The sequence below is a fragment of the Marmota marmota genome, unplaced genomic scaffold, assembly GCF_001458135.2.
Source record: "Marmota marmota marmota unplaced genomic scaffold, marMar, whole genome shotgun sequence".
NCBI lineage: Eukaryota > Metazoa > Chordata > Mammalia > Rodentia > Sciuridae > Marmota > Marmota marmota.
In genome coordinates, this window is record NW_025999900.1 from 39,790,238 (window position 1) to 39,810,615 (window position 20,378).

At 38.0% G+C, this 20,378-nt stretch overlaps 1 protein-coding gene across 6 annotated transcripts in view; it reads left to right on the forward strand.

Annotated features, from left to right (window-relative positions):
- The window catches only part of Rgs6 (regulator of G protein signaling 6), a 579,659-nt gene that overhangs the window by 391,778 nt on the left and 167,503 nt on the right, over window positions 1-20,378 (forward strand). For all 6 annotated transcript variants that reach the window (XM_048798913.1, XM_048798911.1, XM_048798916.1 and 3 more), the window contains exon 3: window positions 695-794. In XM_048798913.1, coding sequence (XP_048654870.1) covers window positions 695-794 — 100 coding nt within the window. The remainder of the gene's footprint in view (window positions 1-694; window positions 795-20,378) is intronic.

Below are 20,378 nucleotides of genomic sequence, written 5' to 3' on the forward strand. Positions count from 1 at the left end.
GTTTACCAGTTTAGGTACCTACATCGTGGTTAGTCCATCCCCATTCCCTGTTCTGTTGTCACCAGTAAGATGTCACCTGACTCCAGGCCACAGACCACCATCCACCAGTGGGCTTTCTCCTGATAACGTGGACTTCCTTAGTTCAAAAGGAGAGGGTCCTGTCCTTGACCCACTTTTCCCTGACTCAAGGTGGCCATCCTCACACCACCACTCACCACTTCCAAGGCCCGTTTCCCAACTTCTCCAAATTAGGGCATTCCAGGTCTTGATTTATAATCTCTGTCCCTTCTCCCATGTGATTGGCTGGGTCCTTCTCTAGTCCCCAAAGCAGCCCTTCCTGAACTTCCTAAAAGACACATTAATATTTTAGGTTGAACAACAGGAAATTGCAATTTTAAGGGATTTGAATATGGCACTGTTTACATATTTCATTCCATGTTGGGTCCCCTGAAGGATCCTCATGTATTTCTCCATCCTTACCTTATTCCTGTAGAACATACCTTATGCTCTTTTATATTTTCCTCTGGCACCCACACCCAGCACTTGGTCAATAGCAGATATGGACACTACATTTATTGACTGATGAGCTGTAGGCCTTTCCTGATATCTAGTGTTATACAGATTTGGACTGTTTATAAGGCACCATGTACTACTATTGTGTGGGAGAAAGTAACGTTCCTCTAACCTCTTTCAGATCGAAGACATCATCACAAAGATGCAAGATGACAAGACAGGAGGTGTGCCCATCAGGACAGTCAAGAGCTTTCTCTCCAAAATCCCCAGTGTCGTCACAGGTAATGTACTCCTCACAAGGTGCTGGTGGCCACCAGAACTGGCTACTGATGAATGTGTGCCCAGATGATGGCCTGGGGTGTCTAAGAATCTATGAATACTAAAAATGAGGCATTTATTGTGGGTTTGACTCAAGTCCCATCGAGGTCTTGGTTTCTAGGAATGAGCTATCTTTGCCAATCTTTAAGAATGTCCATGACCAGCCTGTGTGTAGGTTGAGACCTCCGGGATTAAACAAGCTCCTTAATAACTGGACACATTAGCAATTTGGTCTATGGGACATAAACAATCACAGAAACAAACGATCACAGACATAAACAATCACAGTAAAGAAATTAACATTAAATGGTTTTTAAAGGAAGTTTTATGTTTAAAAATGCTTTATGCCCAAATTCTGCAAGATGCTTTTTAAGTTTTTCAACTCACTAGAGTTGAACTCCTGAAAAAGTAGTTTTAAAATATTGTTTTGCATTTCCTTATATTTTTTTTGTGCTCAGACAATTCATTTAATATTTTTGATTGTGAAATGTATTAAATGTATTTAAAGAACAGTGTAACACAGAGTGTACATCCCACCTTCCCTTACAAATGGCATATTATCTGTATCTGAGAGTCCCTTCATGTACCTAGTAGATTGAATCTTCCTGTCTGCCCACAAATTTTATGTTAATCAGTTCATTGCTTTTCTTCACAGTTTGACTTGCTATCAAAATGAATAAGCAAACAAATTAAAATTTTTGATGATACTCTTAGTCTTAAAATTTGGCTATTTGCTTTCCAAACCTCAGGAACCAACAAAAGTTAGTTTCTACTATATACCTGTTAGCATGGGTAAAGTGAAACATACTAACAATACCAAGTACTGCTGAGGGCGGGGAGTGACTAGCAGGCACTCTCATATATTGCCGGTGGGAATGCAAAATGGTGCAGCTACTTCGGGAAACAGCTTTGCAGTTTCTTATAGAGTAAAATACAGGTTTAGCATATGACCCAGCAATCCCACTTCACAGTGTTTACCCAAGAGATAAAAACTTATATTCACACAAAAACTCATATACAACTGTTATAACAACTCGACTCATATCATCTGTACTTGTTGGAAACAACCAGATGTCCTTCAGTGGATGAGGCGATAAACTCAGGTCTACCATCCTCAGCAGTAAAAAAGAGTGAACTATTGATACATGCAACAACGTAGATTAATCTCAACATCATTTTCCTGAGCACAAGAAACCAGTCTCAAAAGGTTATATACTGTCCAACTCTGTTTATATGACTTGCTAAAAAAAAATCCAAAAATTTTATGGATAGACAACAGATCAATGGCACTGGAAACTGGGGAGGTGGGTGTGACTACAAGTAATATCGGAAGGGAGTTTTATGAGGTGATACAACTATTCCATATCCCAACTATGGTGGGAGTAACATGAATTTATACAGGTCACATTCATAAGAGAGCACCCACACACTCACAGATTGACTCCAGTCACAATATTGATTGGAATCAATATTACTATATTGTAACTTAAAAAGTAAACTCAGTTTAAGTACCCAGGAGTAGCCCAACTCATTATCTATATAATTTCTGTTTGAACTTAAATACTGACCTATCTTGGGTAACTATAGCAAAGTACCATAGTCTGGGAGGTTTATAAACAATAGAAATGTATTTTTCATAATGAAAGTTCAAAGTCCGATATCAGGTTCTGGTGAGGGCCTGCTTCTACTGTGACCTCACATGACAGCTAAATAGCTCCCTTCCTTCCATTCATTAGGGCTCACCTTCCTAAGTTACCTCCCCAACGCCTCACCTCTCAGTATCATATTAGGGATCATATTTCAGCACATGAATTTGGAGAGGCACATTCAGTCCTCAACATACACCAATATGGATTTGGAAGTTGTATTTTTAGTGTTCTCTAATTTTAAAATTTATCTAAATATAAATTATACTATCTATATTGGCTCTGAAGTATATTTTTTTAACTTACTGGATTTTGTTACATAATATGTTTAGAATTTTTAAATCTATTTTCATGAAAAAAAAATTGTCTATGGTTTTTCTTACTTTCATTTCTGTTTGGGAATCAAATTTACACCAGCTTCCTAAGAGTAACCATGAAATATATCTCTTCTATTGATATTGTGTTGTTCTCTGAAAAAATAAGTTTCTCTTTATCCAGCTAAGTATTAAATTTCAATTATTTTTTATTTCTAAAATTTCCATCTTCTTTTTCCAACATGTTTGTTCATTTATTTATTATTTATTTAATCCTTTACATACTTGATAGATGTTTACTATTTTCTAAGTGTTGTTAGTTGAGATTCATAAGTAAATGAAACAGATACAAATTCCTATTCTTGTGGAATTTATATTCTAGAAAAAGAGAAAATGGACAAGATTAATAAGAAAATTTGTAGAATTTTACATAGTGATGAAGACCAGGGAGAAAAATTAAACCTGTGAAAAAGGTAGAAAATATTAGAGTATTTTAATTTGGGGGTTAAAGGTGGTTAATGAAGAACTCCCTAAGAATATAACACACTTGAATAAAGGTAGAAAGGAGATGAAAGATTGAATCATGTGGATATTGAGGGAAAGAGCATTACAGACAGTCATTCCTATGTCCCCAGGACGGGAGCCTTCCTGGTATATTGAGGACTTGTGACAAGGGAACCAGTGTGGCTAGAGCAAGGCAGATAAGGAGAGCAGGGCCAAAGACAGAGTGACAATGGACAGCCAGAAATGAAACTCTTGGTCATCAGAATGCCACCTGCATGGGGTGCTGTGCCCTGACTTCTCTTTCAACAAGATCACTCTCTTGTGTTCAGAAGACACAGGGATGGGGCGGGGTTGAAGTGCCAGGTCGAGTCTGTCATAAAAATGGCGGCTCAGATTAGACCCTCAATATCAGAGATGTGTGAAGTGGGCAGGTTATTGGGAGTTATTGGGGGTTATTGGTTATAGGGGGTTAGCTCAGATGCAGAATGTGAGAGAGATAAAATTTGAATCAACAGTGATTATACACTTTTTGGCTTGAGCAACTGGAAGACTGGAGTTGCCATTAATTTCAATAGGGACGACTACAAGAGAACAGGAGATTAGTTTGTTTGTTTGTTTATTTGTTTAGCTGGAAAGTAAGAAATCAAAAGATCGATTTTTAGACAGCTCAAATTTTAGAGAGCCTTAGACATTAAATTGGAGGTTTACGTATATAGATCCAGCAGGCATTTAGGTATATAGCTTTAAATCTTAAGGGCGTATCTGAGTTAAGGACATAAAAATGGTATTCAGAGCCATAACTTAGATTAATAAGTTCTCCAAGGCAGTGAGTATAGATATAACCCATAGTCCAAGCCCTATAACTTGGAATACCCATATATAAAGAGGGCAAGGAAAGAAGGAGAAATCAGCAAAGGCAACTGAGAATAATTCTCTAGAGACAAAGAAGAACATCAGGAAGATAGGATTTCTTGGAAACCAAATTTTCTAGAAATGTTTGAAATGGTGTGATCTACATTAAATACTGCTGATAATTATGTAAGCAATACGGAATTCCTTGCTGACCTTGATAAACACACATTCTGTGAAACATGGTGACAAAAAGCCTTCTTGGAGTGGGTTCAAGTCAGAATGGGAGAAGAGCAAACTGAGTAAGTGCATAGCAATCTTTGGAGTTTTCCTTAAAAGAAAGAAATAAAGGAAGGAAGGAAGGAAGGAAGGAAGGAAGGAAGGGAGGGAGGGAGGGAGGGAGGGGTACATTGGGTCAGAACATGTGGGTTTTTAAATAATAAGAAAGTGACCATATGTTTTTATGATAATGGAAATGACTCAGGGGGAAAATGGTACAGGAGAAAGAAAATTCAAGGAGCGAGATCAATGAGTAGGTTAGGGGGAGATGAATTAATATGCACATAGGTGGGTGACTTTAGCTAGAAGCATATGTGCTTTATTCATCAAAGAGGAAGAAGAAGAAAGAAGGGAGGGGGTGTGTGTGTGTAGAAGTTCCCTCCTAATTATCTCTATTTTCTTAGTAACATGGGAAGCGAATGGGGTGGAGATGGGGAAAGTTGGAGAAAGGATTTAAAGACATTCATCAACTAGGAGAATCAAGACAATGACTAGACTAGGGGAATAAAGTTTTGATTTCTAGGTAGCATTAAAGACCCTTGGGAGATTTTTAGTATTTATGAATTTAAAGAGAGAGAATATTTCTCCCGTCACCTTTAGCTCTGTGAATTTGGGCATGTATCAGGTAGAAAGTTGGACCTAGTGCTAGAGCAAGTGGAAGAGTAGGATGAATTAAGGGACAAGTGAGAGAACAATGAAAATGACCATTCAATGATAACAAAGAGACGTGAGAACATGACAGGGGTGAAGAACCATGAAGAGGGGTGATTACCATAAATTGAAATTCCAGTGGCCAAGGGATTTTCAAATTCAAGGCCAGAATAAGGGAGTTGAAAATACAGAAGGTTTTAGGTAGTGATTAAATAGATCCATAGATCAGAGAGTGGAATGTTTGAAACTGAGATCATGGAGAGGTGGAAATTATTGGTGGTGACGAGATCTAAGGTATGGCCATACAAGGTCCGACTGAGATAGAATGGAGGTCAAGAACCCAGAGGCCGTGATATTGGAAGACTGATCTATATGGATATTGAAATCACTACTGGGGGAACATTCTAGAGTATGGTTGAGAGTCTGATTAAGATTTTCATGGAATGAGAGGCCCAGCGATCAATAGATGACCTTCCTAACAAGGGGCATAGTCACAAGAAGCAAGGTGATTACTTAACTGCCTTCAATCCCCAGGGTGTGTAAGGCAGAGGGGAAAATAACCACCACCTACAATGTCTACGTGGAAATAGGGCCATAGGAGTGGAATAGGAAGGTGAACAAAGTGTTAGCTGATTTTACTTATTGTTGACTATGCATATCAAAGGGCAAGCAAAAGGGTTTCAGAAGCTGGTAAGTATGTGACCTGGGTAGTAAGCACTTATGGTTTCTATTTTCCAGGCACTATAGTAGTCACAGGAGATGTAAAGATAATATCTTTTAAAAGATAGTCAATACAAGATAGGACAGTCAATGCTTCATTCTCAAGATGTGCAGACATATCAGCGACTCATGGAGAATTGTCTCCCAACATAGGATACAGTAGCAACAAAATTTAGGGATCTGGGCTGGGGTTGTAGCTCAGTGGTAGAGTGCTTGCCTAGCATGTGTGGGGTACTGGGTTCTATTCTCAGCACTGCAATACAAATAAAGAAATAAACAAATAAAATAAAGGTCCATCAACAACTAAGAAATATTTTTTAAAAATTTAGGAATCTGGAAAGCAAATGGATAAGTAGTATCTAACAACAGGTCCAAGACAACCTAACCAACCCTTGTTAGCAAGGAAAGCTAGGAAACTTTATATTTGCATGATCGAGTCCTCAAAAGGCTCAGAAACTAGAAACAAGCAGATTGTGCTATGGAGTTAGGATGCATCTTGCCAACATACTCGCATGCTTAACTATTGCAAATGTCAATCAAACTCAGTGTCTCTTGCATGGCAATATGGAGTCGATACTCTACTAGCAGAGCTTAGGCTGGTGTTGAGGTGGAACCTAAGACTGGCCAAAGGACTGAAGATAAATCTTGTGGTCAGCAGGCTCAAGGTATGTTTGCATGCTATTTAGCCAGCAGCTGCCGTGGAACAGGAGCAATTGGAACACAAGACATTCACTCAACAATGGCAACCAATACATGGAACTTCAGTCTGCGTCAGTGGATAGTCAGCATTCACAGGCTGAAATACAGAATTCAGCTGCATTGTTGTCAGATGGGGCCACAATGATGGCCATGTCTGATATGTTGAGACCCCAGCCAGAGCAATGGCATCAGCACCAGCCCCAAGCTTTCCACTCCCTCTAAAATCCTTGAAGAAAAGCCCTGGATGATATTTCAGGAAATCCTTATTCCTTTTCACCTTTCTAAAGTTGCTGGTACTAGGGTGGAGAGCTACACACAGAAGATTCAGCTCACTGAGACCCTTGGGTACCAAACCTAACAAGGAAATCCTTGACTATGTAGCTGCTCCTATTGCACTGATGGAGGCTGTGTCTGCCCAGAACAGTACCCATCCCTCAGTGCAGGCTTTCCTCCAGCATAACAGTCTCCATTTAGCTTTCGTAATCACTACTGGAAATGCCAGTCTCCCACCAAAAACCAACAGGCACCTTCTAACCACTTAGGAGTTTTTCTCACCCATCCTGGGGCTCCCCTTCCATCAGCAACAGTTGGGGAAGTAGTTTTTTCTCTTCCCTCCAAGGACCCCTGTTCCTTAGTAGAAAATGAGAGTAAAGATGAAATGATAATGGACACAGTGAGGCTGGTTTAACCAGCTGCTTTCCTGGACCTCCAGCTCCACACCTACATGTGACCTCCCATCTGAACAAACAGCAGGGGACTCAGTGGAAGGAGGTGAGTAAGTGGAGGCCAATGGTGTGATGAGGAGTCCCCTGGGGAAGCTTCCTCCCAGAGGCTGTGTTGATGAGGAGCATGTGAATCTACCCCAGCGAGTCCTAGACCTTGCCACTGTCAGAAGCCCCGGGAAACAGCTTATCACCACTTTCTCATCAGCACAGTGAAAATCAAAGGTGACAGTAATGTTAATATGCAGAAGGAGCATCCTGCAGGAAGGTCCATCTCTGTGTTCTCCAGTTACTACACTACTACACTGAGCTGAAAATCAGTGCTTGTCCAAATCCTCCCAAAGGCAAAAAAAAAGAGAAGGAGAGGGGCTGGGGTTATGGCTCAGTGGTAGAGCACACACCTTGCGTATGTGAGGCACTGGGTTCGATCCTCAGCACCACATAAAAATAAATAAAGGTATTGTGTCCTTCTATAACTAAAAAAAAAAAATTAAAAAAAGGAGAGGAGAAGGAGGAGGAGGAAGAGTTAGTGACTTATACCAAATAAATAAATGCATGAAATATGCAGGTACCTACATTTATTTGTCATGGATCAAATTATCTGAATAAGAAACTCTGAACTGAAGGTTTTCTGAATAGAAGGAGGCAGTTTCAGGATGAGAATGTACAGATGGCCCTGACTTATGCTAGTTCAATTTATAATTTTTCAACTTCACAACTTGACAATGGTGTGAAAGTGATCCACATTCAGTAGAAACTGTGCTTCAACTTGTGAACTTTGATCCTCTCCTAGGCGAGCAGCATGCAGTACCCTACTCTCCTGTGACACTGGGCTGCAGTTCCCAGTCAGCCACGTGACCACAAGGGGAGCCCACCGAGGTTCTACCAGCATTGTGTCATGAAGCTAGAATGTTAGAGTGGTTAGGTGCATTCAATGCATTTTTCACTCACAATATTTTCCTCTTATGATAAACTTACCAGGATGTTACTCCATCATAAATCAAGGAGCATCTGTATTTGCCAAAACAACAACCAATAAAAATTGGAATATTGTAAAGGAAAGCCCATAAACCTGGGAATATGATTTATAGAAAGAGAAATTGTGAGGGATGACAGGAGGGGTGGAGGAGAAAGTATAGTATTAAGCAAAGAAGAAAATTTCCTATTCTTTACAAGTGACATCAAGGGGTTCCATGGCACCAAGTGATAGAGACACAAAAAGAGTTGAATGGTTGTTATTTCTTTTAGATGGGGCCCTCTTAAGCAGGCTTTGTGCTCCATTCATTTACAAACTTGCTAATGTGTTGGTGTCTACCAGTTGGGGTAGTGACACAAAATGCCCCAAATTTTGTGACCTTCCATCTTACAAATTGCATGTATCTGGTGAACTCCTGCAGGACCCATACAGACCCTGAACTGAAAGCACCTATTTGGATTATCTCTGCTGAACCTAAAAATCTATCATGTTATTCTCTTTGTCTTTCTGATCTTCAAATGCCTGATTTTACTTTATCGATTACATCCTTATTAATAAGTACATTAACACATTTAAATAAATACATATATATTTTAAATAAATACATGTAAATAAATATGCTTAATGAAAATGAAGATAATTTCTATTGCTCTAATCTATATTAGTTAAAGGAGGTTCCTTTACCAATGTGAGGACTTGAGGAAGTTACAGGTTTGGGAGAGAAGACATGAGATCAGTCTAAGTCGTACTGAGTTTGAGATTTTGAAGGGGCATTCAGGTGGCAATGTCCAAGACACAGTTGGAAGTGAGGAACTGAAGTGCCAGAGAACATTTCCTAGAAAACGTATGACTTGGCAGTCAGCAGAGCCTAAGTGCAGAGGACCCAGTGCATGACTGGGTGCTATTAATTTCACCTCTTCATTGAAGCTATGTATTAGTCTACCCCTGCCAAGCTAGAAGGTCACGTGTTAATCCATCCCCACCTTCTATGATTTTGAGTTTGAAAATTCCTTGTTTATGTGTAAAAGAAATAATCTTCACTCCTCATATCAGGAACTCAAGGGTGAATTCACAGATGTGCTCCAATAAGACAGGGAAGAGGTACCCATTGATCCACCTGTGGGTTAGACATTTTAGGGCTAAAAAATCCAGCCCAGGGAGGCAACGTGCTGATATAGGGTATGGATGTACATATATAGGAGAAGATAACAGATAAGAGAGAGCTATTAGAGCACAGTCAATCTCTCTCTCTCTCTCTCTCTCAAAAAGTGAAAAATTAAGAGCTATAAGAAATGAAGTTTGGCAAACAGATGTTGCTAAGGGGAAATAGATGGGTAATTGGAGAAGGAAGAAGAAAGTGGGGTAGAAAGGAAAACCCAACAGTAGATCCAAGCTGAGGCTCATTCATAAGAGCTTCAAATCCATGCCAAACCATCTCAGCTTCGAGAGGCTTGAGACTTCTGAGGAAGATGTTCCCAGAAAGGGAATCCTACCACTCCCTGCATAGGCCAGCAGATTAGCCTCTGCGGATCCTGCCTATGAATAGTAAGGAGGTAACAAAGACGATGTTGGAGCCAAGATGATGAGGTTTCTGAGTTTTCCAACCTCCAGCACACCGGCCCTATCCACTCCGCGCCTTCCCTGTGTGCAACAGTCATACCCTGGGCATCGTGCCTGCCAACTCCAGGAAAGTAGCCAGATTGCAGAGCCTTGCCCAGCTGTCACAGACAGTCATTCCAGATAATTCTCCATCACCTAAATGTCATGAAGAATTTTCCAGGGACTTTGGAGATTAATTTCTTCCAGGCCACCCTCAGACACACAAATTCCTAGCACACAAGAACCATAAAATATATCTAGTCTCGCTTTCTTTTGAAAACAGGAAAATGGAGTCCTAGACATGATATAGTATGGGCTCAAAAATCACACAGCTTGTTAAGGACAGAAGCAAAACTAGAATCTGGTTTCCTCACTACCATTGCAAACTATTTCCATTACTTCATGCAGAAAATTATACTCTCGAATTTCAACACTTCTTAAAAGTGTCCAATGCATCCTCCTGTACAAGAGAATCACTTGTGTACCTTGTTAAAAATACAAATTCTGGGACATCTTCATGGGTCCAGACTCAGGAACCTCTTTTTTCAGCTTCTTCCCTGGTTATCTCTACAGCCTGTCTGAATTTGCAATCAGTATAACCCCTGCTAAGTGCTCTCCAGCCTCTGTTTTAATAACCTCCAATGATGAATGTCATCATTTCTCATCCCATCTTTGGACAACTTTGACCTTTGAAAACTTCCTTATAATGAATGAATACCTACTTGCCTCCCTGTTGCTTCAATTCATTAGTCCGAATTCTACCTCCTTCTCACAATCAAAGAATGGAGGAATGAAGTTGATTAAAATTACACCTACCTAGCTCTTCCTTAAGAATTTTTATTGTACAAATAATTTTCAGAAAATATCCTAAGTGTACACATGCATTTATATTTTGCTTATCTCAATGCATTTTTGGTACATATTTCTATCTGTTTTCACAGCCTACAAATTTATGACTTGATGTTGACTTTTATAAGTTTCTGTTGATGATGATGATTCTTGGCAGAACAGTTTGGAAGAAAAAAGTCTGGCTAAAAATTACTTGTGTGATTTGAGCCAGTAACGTTGTGACCTCGAGCTGGTCACCAACTTCTTCAAGCCCCAGTTTGCTCATCTGGATTAAATGTTACTTGTGCCCCATTTTGGCTTTGACCTTCCATGACTCTTCACAGGGTATTATGAAGACTGTCTGAAGTTCACGTTTTACCCTTTTCCTCTAGACGGTCTACCTGCACCTACCTACTCCGGGGTTAATGTAAGCCACTGGTTTTCTCTTATGCTGTGATACTCCCAGATCAGCAAACCAGAGAACCAGGTTGGAAATCACCCCAGATCAGTCAGTGTTCTCTCCCTTGTTACTCTCTTTCTTCTTTTATACCACTGAAAGGAAAAAGAACTACAAAAATAAAGCAAAATACAGGTAATTTGTGTGATACTCCTACTTAGCCCTAGATTGTTAAAATTGTAAATATGTTGAAAAAGAGTCTTTACAGTTGAGATTAAGGATCTTGAGATAGGGAGATAATCCTGGATTCATGGGGTATGTCCTAAATGCAATCCATATATTCTTATAAAATATATACTTATAAAAAGAATCAGAAGATTTAATACAAATAGAAGAGAAGAAGGCCATGTGCCCTCAGAGACAGAGGTTACAGTGATGTAACCACAAGCCAAGGAATGGCCAGAGCCACCAGAAGCTTCCAGAGGGCATGTGACCTTGCCAGCACCTTCATTTTGGCCCACTGAAATTGACTTTGTTCTTCTGGCATCTAGAATTATAAGAGAATAAATTTATGTTGTTCTAACACATGAAGTTGTGGCAGTTTGTTATAGCAGCCGCAGAAAACTAATACATGCCATATTGAACTAAATACATTATAGTGTGAAGAACAGGGTAGAGTGATTTTTTTAGAAAATTGAAATGTTATTAATTGAAAAAAGAAACGAGCAAAAGTTAACAAATAGCTTTCTTCTAATGCTTCGGTGGAAAACTAGAAAATATAATATTGATTTTGAAAACAAATTGCACTGATGTGAAATTATATAGTATAATTTTTCAATGAGTAGTCAGCTTTAAATTACTTAATAATGTTTTAACACAAATTTCATTTGTCTAGGCCTTAATGTAGTTTAAAATACCTTTCAGATAGCCTAAGTAATCATATTATCCCTATAATACGATTATATTCCTATAATTGTGATGAATTCAATCAATTAGCAATATATAAACTATTATTTATTTCAATTAGCAATCAGAATTTAATGTGTGTGTTTGTTAACTTGGATAAGTATGGCATACTTATTCCAAGATGCTTCCATTCCTTTGAATATTTCTACATTTTTCTCTGATGAGAATTTTGGAGGAGGTTGGGGGGTGGGTACCAGGGATTGAACTAAGGGACACTTGACCACTGAGCTACATCCCAGCCCTATTTGGTATTTTATTTAGAGACAGGGTCTCACTGAGATGTTTAGCAGCTCACTTTTGCTGAGGTTGGCTTTCAACTTGCAATCCTCCTGCCTCAGCCTCTTGAGCTGCTGGGATTATAGGCAAGCACCACTAAGCCCAGCTCTGATAAGAATTTTTAAGTCTTCTAGTACTTATCTAAAATCAAACTCATAAATTCATATCCATATTCACATGTGTACATGTATATATGCATATATAGTCAAAGTGGGTTTGTAGATTCTTGCCTGGGGGAAGAGTGGTCTAGTCTAATCAGGTCAATTTTCTGGATGAGAACAAGATAAAAGCTGGGAAAAGCCCACTTGGTGTCATTGGAGAGCTAACAATAGAGTGAAGAATGACTTGATCAAGATTCATGATAATATGAAAATCCATAGATACAATCCTGGTTTTGGGGGCTGTTTTTGCCCTCAGGACATTTGCTAACCAAAAGGCAATAGTAAAGCTCAGCAGTACTTTTAATAACATTCATGGAGTGAGGATAACAAAAATTGGAGTCTGATGACCAATAAAGATGGAAGCCCTGAAAAATTCCATACTTTGTTATGGAGATTCTGAAAGGTGGGCTGTCACCCAGGAATAAGATGAAGTGACACTCTTCAGCTTTCATGTAGACTAAGGCCCAGCTTCTAGTTATTCAAGATGAACTAAGCTATAAAAATCTAAATTCTTGACATTAGTAAGAAGTGATCCAAGATCTTTAGTGCCCCTGGGCAGTTGGAAGAAACAAAAACACTTTCTGGAGGAAGATATCTTTGTTATATTCATCAAATTATTTTTGCCAATAAATTTCCACATATAAATTCAGTCCACATTAGAGATAGCAAGACACATAAAAAGACAAGTTAACATGAATGGGAACTAATAGAAATATCAAACATAATCTCAATGCAGCTCCAGATATTGAAATCATCAGGCACTCAACTTAAAATATCTGTCATGGCTGTGTTCAAAGATATAGAGGAGAAAAGGGAAAATTTTAGCAGAGAACTACAACACATTAAAAAAAGAGAAAGCTTTTAATGGAAATTGAAGAAATAAATATGAATAATAACCAAGAATAAGAACTCAGTGCAAGATTTTAAAACCATATTCATTACAGTTGAAAAAAGAGAATTGTTTCAAAGAGATAATTCAGAAAAAAAGTATATAGAATCAAGATAGTCAAAGGATGAAAAATTGAGAAGGATAAAAGACACAGGATATATGAAAAGATTGAACAAATGTTGAATGGAGCCCATGGTCCCCTCTATGGCCCCTGTAGACACCTTGATAATAGCCTCCTATGTCACATGTCAGTCATCTCCATAGTTAATCCCCATGTGAGAACCTTCTGGTCTCCTTCTGGGACCGTCTGGTTTAGGAGCCTGGTTGTATTCATTCAAGAAAAGGAATGGGGTAGAAGCAATGTTTGAAGAGAAATTAATGAGACTCTTTCCAAAACTAATAAAAGATACCAACCTACAAAGTTACTAAGCCCAAAATCCTCCAGCAGAAAAAAATATACACATCTTGGTGCCTCACAAGAAAATTACAGAAAACCAAAGACAAAGATGAAGATTGGAAAGGCAGCAAGAGGAAATTAAATTTATAAGAAGTTACAATAAGACTAACAGCTGATTTTTCTTGAGAAACAGTGGAAGCCGAAAGATAATAAAAGAAAATAATTGTCAAACTAAAATTTTTTCCACGGCAAAAATATCTTTATGCCAATAAATGTAGAAGCTTATGTGAAATAGGTAAATTCCTTGAAACAAATTACCCAAACTTACATACAAAAAAAAATTGAGAAGAACTATACTTTTCTAAAGGAATTAAATTCATAGTTTAAAAATTCTTCATAAATAAAACCATAATCCCAGTTGGCTTCTTAGGTGTTTTCTATTAAAGATTTCAAGGAAGAAATAATATCATTTCTACACTGGGTTGGGAGTGATACTTCCCAACACATTTTATGAAGCTAAGAATACCCTGAAAATAAAAACAAATCAAAACATTATTTAAAAAAGAAAATTACAATCCAGTGTCTCTCATGGAAATAAATGTAAAATATTAGCTAATTGAATCAAGTAATATATCTGCATTAGAGGTCAACAATTTTTTTTTTTTAATAAGGGCCAAATGGCAAAGATTTTAGCCTTTCTAAGCCTTACAGTCTCTGTTGCAATTACTCAACTCTGCAATTCTAATGCAGAAGCTGCTGTAGATAATATGCACACACATGGGCATGACTGTATTCCTGTCATGTGTGATAACAAAGCAGGTAGCCAGTCATAGTCTGCCTACCCTTTCCTTAGATGTGTCCACAAATAATATATTGAGCAAAGAAGACAGAAGCCAAAGGATACATAAACGCTCTATGATTCCACTTCCATAAAATTCAAAGAATAGGAACCATGAAGCAATGGTATTGAGAAATGAATAGCTATCTAGATGATAAAATTGATAAGGAAAAGTGTGGAAGTGTTGTGATTTTATTGTTACGGTTTCTTTCTAGTGTTGCCTTGAGGTATCTCTATTGAGAATAGCCATAAACCAGATAACTGCTCTCTAGGAGAGCCCTGACCAGGAGGAGAATTCAGGTGTGTGTTACATGAGACACAGTGAGGAGGTGAAACCAATGTGCATGAAACAAAAGAAATGTCTTACTTGCTGCTCTACAGAGGTGAAGGGTCCTGACTGGAGGCCAACAGGAAGTCTGGAGGCTGCAGAAAACTCAGCCCATCGGTGGGGGGTGAAAGTAAGATGGAGCAAGAGACAGGACTGTGGGGTTATGGGATATGCCCTTATTGAGGCTGGTGGGAATTACCCCTTCGTTTCTCCCAAGGAGTCAGTGGATTGGAGGGGACTTATTTATCTGACTTTGGTATTAACCATTATGTTTTATGGTCAGCAGAGGTGGATTATATTGGGTTTGGGGTTAGTGAGACGAGGAACAAGTAAGCTGTGTCACAAACATGTGAAATCTTAACCAGACCAAAGGTGGTGGGTGCAGCCAGGTTCAAATAACATGTCAGGCCCAAAAATGATGTTTAATTCTGTTAAACAAATTTAGGATGGAAAGTAACTGTTGTTGGCATCCAAGGGTCAGGGAGCATATTCTGACTGGAATGTAAAGTACTAATGGAATCTTGAAAAAAAATTTAAATTTTATTTTATTTATTCTTTTTAGATATACATGACAGTTGAGTGTATCTTGGCATATTATACACACATGGAGTATAGCTTATCCTAATTAGGATCTAATTAATTCTTGTGATTGTACATGGTGTGGAGTTACCCTGGTCAAAAGTATTCAAATACAAGGACAGGAAAGTTATGTCCAATTAATTCTACTGTCCTTTCTATTCCCCTCCCCCTCTTCCGTTTATTTCCCTTTGTCTATTCCAATGGACTTCTATTCTTCCCCTTCCTACCCTCCCTTGTTGTGTGTTAGCATCCACATATCAGAGAGAACATTTGGCCTTTAGTATTTTGGGACTGGCTTATTTCACTTAGCATGGTAGTCTCCAATTCCATTCTTTTACCAGCAAGTGCCATAATTTCATTCTTCTTTAAGGCTGAGTGCTATTCCATTGTGAATATATACCAGATTTTCTTTATCCATTTATCTGTTGAAGGACAACTAGGTTGGTTCAATAGTTTGGCTTGTAAATTGAGCTGCTATAAACATTGATGTGGCTGCTTAGTGATTCTGGGTTCAGTATGCTAATTTTAAGTCCTTTGGGTATAGACCAAGGAGTGGAATAACTGGATCAAATGGTGGTTCCATTCCACGTTTTCTAAGGAATCTCCATACTGCTTTCCAGAGTGGTTGCATCAATTTGCAATGTATGAGTGTACCCTTGTCCCCACATCCTCACCAACATTTATTGTTACTTGTATTCTTGACAGTTGCAATTCTGACTAGAGTTAGATGGAATCTCAGTGTAGTTTTGATTTGCATTTTCTAATTGCTAGAAATGTTGAACATTTTGAAGAAAAATGTCAATTATGGTAAGAACAATCTTTTAAGAATAATATAAAATGTATCCGTTTTTTTCAAACACTTTTCTGTGTGTATATTATTTTGCCAAAAATGTAACTTGCCTCTTTTTAAATTTTTTTGCTTTTGTTTCACAAAATGTAACTTGACATGCATTTGGTGAATAGGGTCTGTAATTAAACAGGGAAATGCTCAATTTGGGTTTAAATAATGTGTGATTCCTCCAAGTAAAGTTAATTTTCTTGTTGTCCTTATACACCGGTTCATAAGTTTATTTCCAAGGAGGACTTTCAGAAGCATTTGTAAACACAGCCAATGTCCATTGAAAGAAGGGTGTGGCTTCTGCCAGGACAACTCTGACAAAGATGACATTTAATTAGACATTGGGTATGTTATGGTTGCCCTCACAAATAAACCTCTCCACAGCATAGTTCTTTAAACATTTGCATTTTTACTTTTTCTGTATGAGGTTCATTTTAGTAACAGCATTCTAAAATGCTGTCGGCTTATAATTGTGAAAGCAAAAGGCATACCTCGGATGATCTTGGCCTTTGTGTCATTAAACTCTTACACTAAATGTCACATTAATTCATCTCTCCACATTTTTCCTTGTTTGATTTTTTTCCCCCTCTGAGAAGAAATGTGAAGTGAAATGAAGGAAATAAAAGACAGTTCATTTATTAAAAGTGAAAAATACACATAAAACTCACTAATTGTCTTATCAATTTTATTTTTAAACATTTCTACAAACCAAAATGTGTTTGGGAGGAAGATAAAATTTGAGAAGACAATCAAATCCGTATTTACTGTAATTGATCCAGAACCACTTAGTCTTTTTTAAAGAAAGGATCAGGACACTAATATGGGCCCCAGGCCCTGTAACAAGGGGTGATGTATAAACAGCAAGGGACCATTGATTTCATTGAGTTTACTGCTGTAGTACTGAATTCTGTATGCTAACATGACTGGGTGGTTGCAGGGTCGTAGGACTTAGCAAAGTCAGGTGCTGGCAGGAAACCTACTCAAAGACTGCAGACCCAGAGACCATTAATTTTCACCTTAGCTCCTTGTGCAGTTGATTCAGCCATTCTGTTCTCCTGGAGCCAGTGGTATCAGGTAAAGCTTTACATTATGAAAAAGCAAAATATATTACTGGCATGTTAAAAGAATTGTGATGATTTTATTATATCTATAAAATTTTAAAATATGTAGATTTAGAAGTTGTCCTGGTGTACTCTATACAGCCCTCCCTCCTTTTTCTTTAAATGTGTTGACATTAATAAGTGATGTTTTGCACAAATAAAGCCAAATTCTATTAAAGTTGTAGCCATGGGAAATTTGAGGGTTTTTTAAATTAATTAATTAATTTTAATTAGGTATATATGACAGCAGAATGCAGGTTGATTCATTGTACACAATTGTAGCACAACTTTACATTTCTTTGGTTGTACACAATGTAGCATCACAGCACATGTGCAGTCATACATGCACCTAGGGTAATGATGTCCATCTCATTCTACCATCTTTCCTATCCCCATGCACCCTCCCAACCCTCCCTCCTCTTTGCCCCAGTCAAATTTCTTCCATTTTTCCGATGCTTTCCCCCTCCCCATTATGGATCAGCATCCACTTATCAGAGAGAACAGTCAGCCTTTGATTTTTGGGGATTGACTTACTTCACCTTAGCATGACATTCTCCAACTCCATCCATTTACCTGCAAATACCATAATTTTATTCTCTTTTAATGCTGAGTAATATTCCATTGTATATATATACCAAAGCTTTTTTTATCCATTCATATATTGAAGGGCATATAGGTCGGTTCCACAGTTTAGCTATTGTGAATTGAGCTGCTATGACCATTGATGTGGCTATGTTACTATAGTATGCTGATTTTAAGTCCTTTGGGTATAGACTGGGGAGTGGGATAGCTGGGTCAAATGGTGGTTCCATTCCAAGTTTTCCAAGGAATTTCCATATTGCTTTCCAGATTGGTTGCACCAATTTGCAGTCCCACCAGCAATGTATGAGTGTGCCTTTTCCCCACGCCCTCACCAACATTATTGCTGTCTGTATTCTTGGTAACTGCCATTCTAACTGGTGTGAGATGAAATCTTACAGTAATTTTGATTTGCATCTCTCTAATTACTAGAGATGTTGAAAATAGACATGTAGACCAATAGTGCAGAATAGAAGACACAAGACAAAGCCACATAAATACATTTATCTCATACTAGACAAAAGTGCCCAAAACATGCAATGGAGAAAATATAACCTCTTCAATAAATGGTGCTGGGAGAACTGGAAGTCCATATGCAGCAAAATGAAAATAAATGCCTATCACCATATACAAAACTCAAAATGGATCAAGGACCTAGGAATTATACCAGAGACCCTGCGTCTAATAGAGGAAAAAGTAGGCCCCAATCTTCATCATGTCAGTTTAGGCCTCAACTTCCTTATCAAGACTCCTAAAGTGCAAGAAATAAAATCAAGAATTAATAAATGGAATGGACTCAAACTAAAAAGCTTCTTGAGGGAAAGGGAGAGAGAAGGGAAANAAAAAAAAAAAAAAAAAGAAACAATCAATGAAGTGAACAGAGAGCCTACATTTTGGGAGCAAATTTTTGCCACACACACATCAGATAGAGCACTAATCTCCAGGATATATAAAAAACTCGAAAGAGTTAACATCAAAAAAGCAAACAGCCCAAAATAAATGGGTTAAGGAGATGAACAGACACTTGAGGTTATTTTTATATAAAACTTATATTACAACACTTATCCTGTATATTTTTTGGTTCTAAGACATCATTTTCTAGCTCCAAGAACAATCTCTTTGGCTCAAGATCTTACATAGAATTCTATTCTGTATAATCTTCAAATCTATGTTACCAGATTATTACTTTTCCTGAGAACTAATGATAACAGAAACAGTGGTTGAGCTTACTTACCATAGATAACATTTTTTGATTATCAGTATTTTCTAAAACATTGCCACTTTTAAAAAACTTAATTTATTTATTTACCTGTTCTAACTTGTTATACATGACAGCAGAATGCATTTGGATTCATAGTACCCAAATGGAGCACAATTTTCATTTCTCTGATTGTACACAAAGTAGAGTTACACCATTCATGTCTTCATACATGTACCTAGGGTAGTGATGTCCATCTCATTCCACCATCTTTCCTATCCACATGCCCCCTTTCTTCCCCTCCCTCCCCTTTGCCCTATCCAAAGTTCCTCCATTCTTCCCATGCTCCCCTCACCCCCATTATGGACCAGCATCCACTTATCAGAGAAAACATTTGGCCTTTGTTTTTTTGGATTGGATTACTTCCCTTCGCTTGACATTCTCTAACTCCATCCATTTACCTGCAAATGCCATGATTTTATTCTCTTTTAATGCTGAATAATATTCCGTTGTGTATATATTCCACATTTTCTTTATCCATTTCTCTACTGAAGGGCATCTAGGTTGGTTCCACAGTTTAGCTATTGTGAATTGTGCTGCTATAAACATGGATGTAGCTGTGTCCCTGTAGTATGCTGTAAAACATCGCCACTTTTAATTCTAACAATTGTCTACAGTAGAGGACGGATTAAGTAGTCAAAAATGAACACTCTACAAAGTTACTGTCTTAGTCCATTTTCTGTTACTACAACACAATAAGATTGGATAAATTATTATATATATTTATATATATAAATATATATATTTATATATAATGTATATTTAATATATATTTTTATTTATTTATTTATTTCTGGAAGCTGGGAAATCCAAGCACATGGTGCTGGTATCTGCTCATCTTCTGGTGAGGGCCTCATGATGCTCATGACAGTAAGCAGATGTGTGTGAAAGATGAAGGGTACCAACTCCCCACTACCACTAAAGCATTCTCATGAGAATGGCATTAATCTCTTCATGAGGGACCCACCCTCATCACCCAAACACCTCTCATTAGTCCCCACCTCAGAACACTGTTGCCTTGAGGAATTAAGCCTCAGGAGTTTTGATAGGGACAAACCACGTTTAAACCATAGCAGCTGTTGTTCTTAGGTTTTTTTAAACAACATTCCCTGAATCCAAGTATTTCCTCCTATTAAACCAAATGAGGAGGTTTC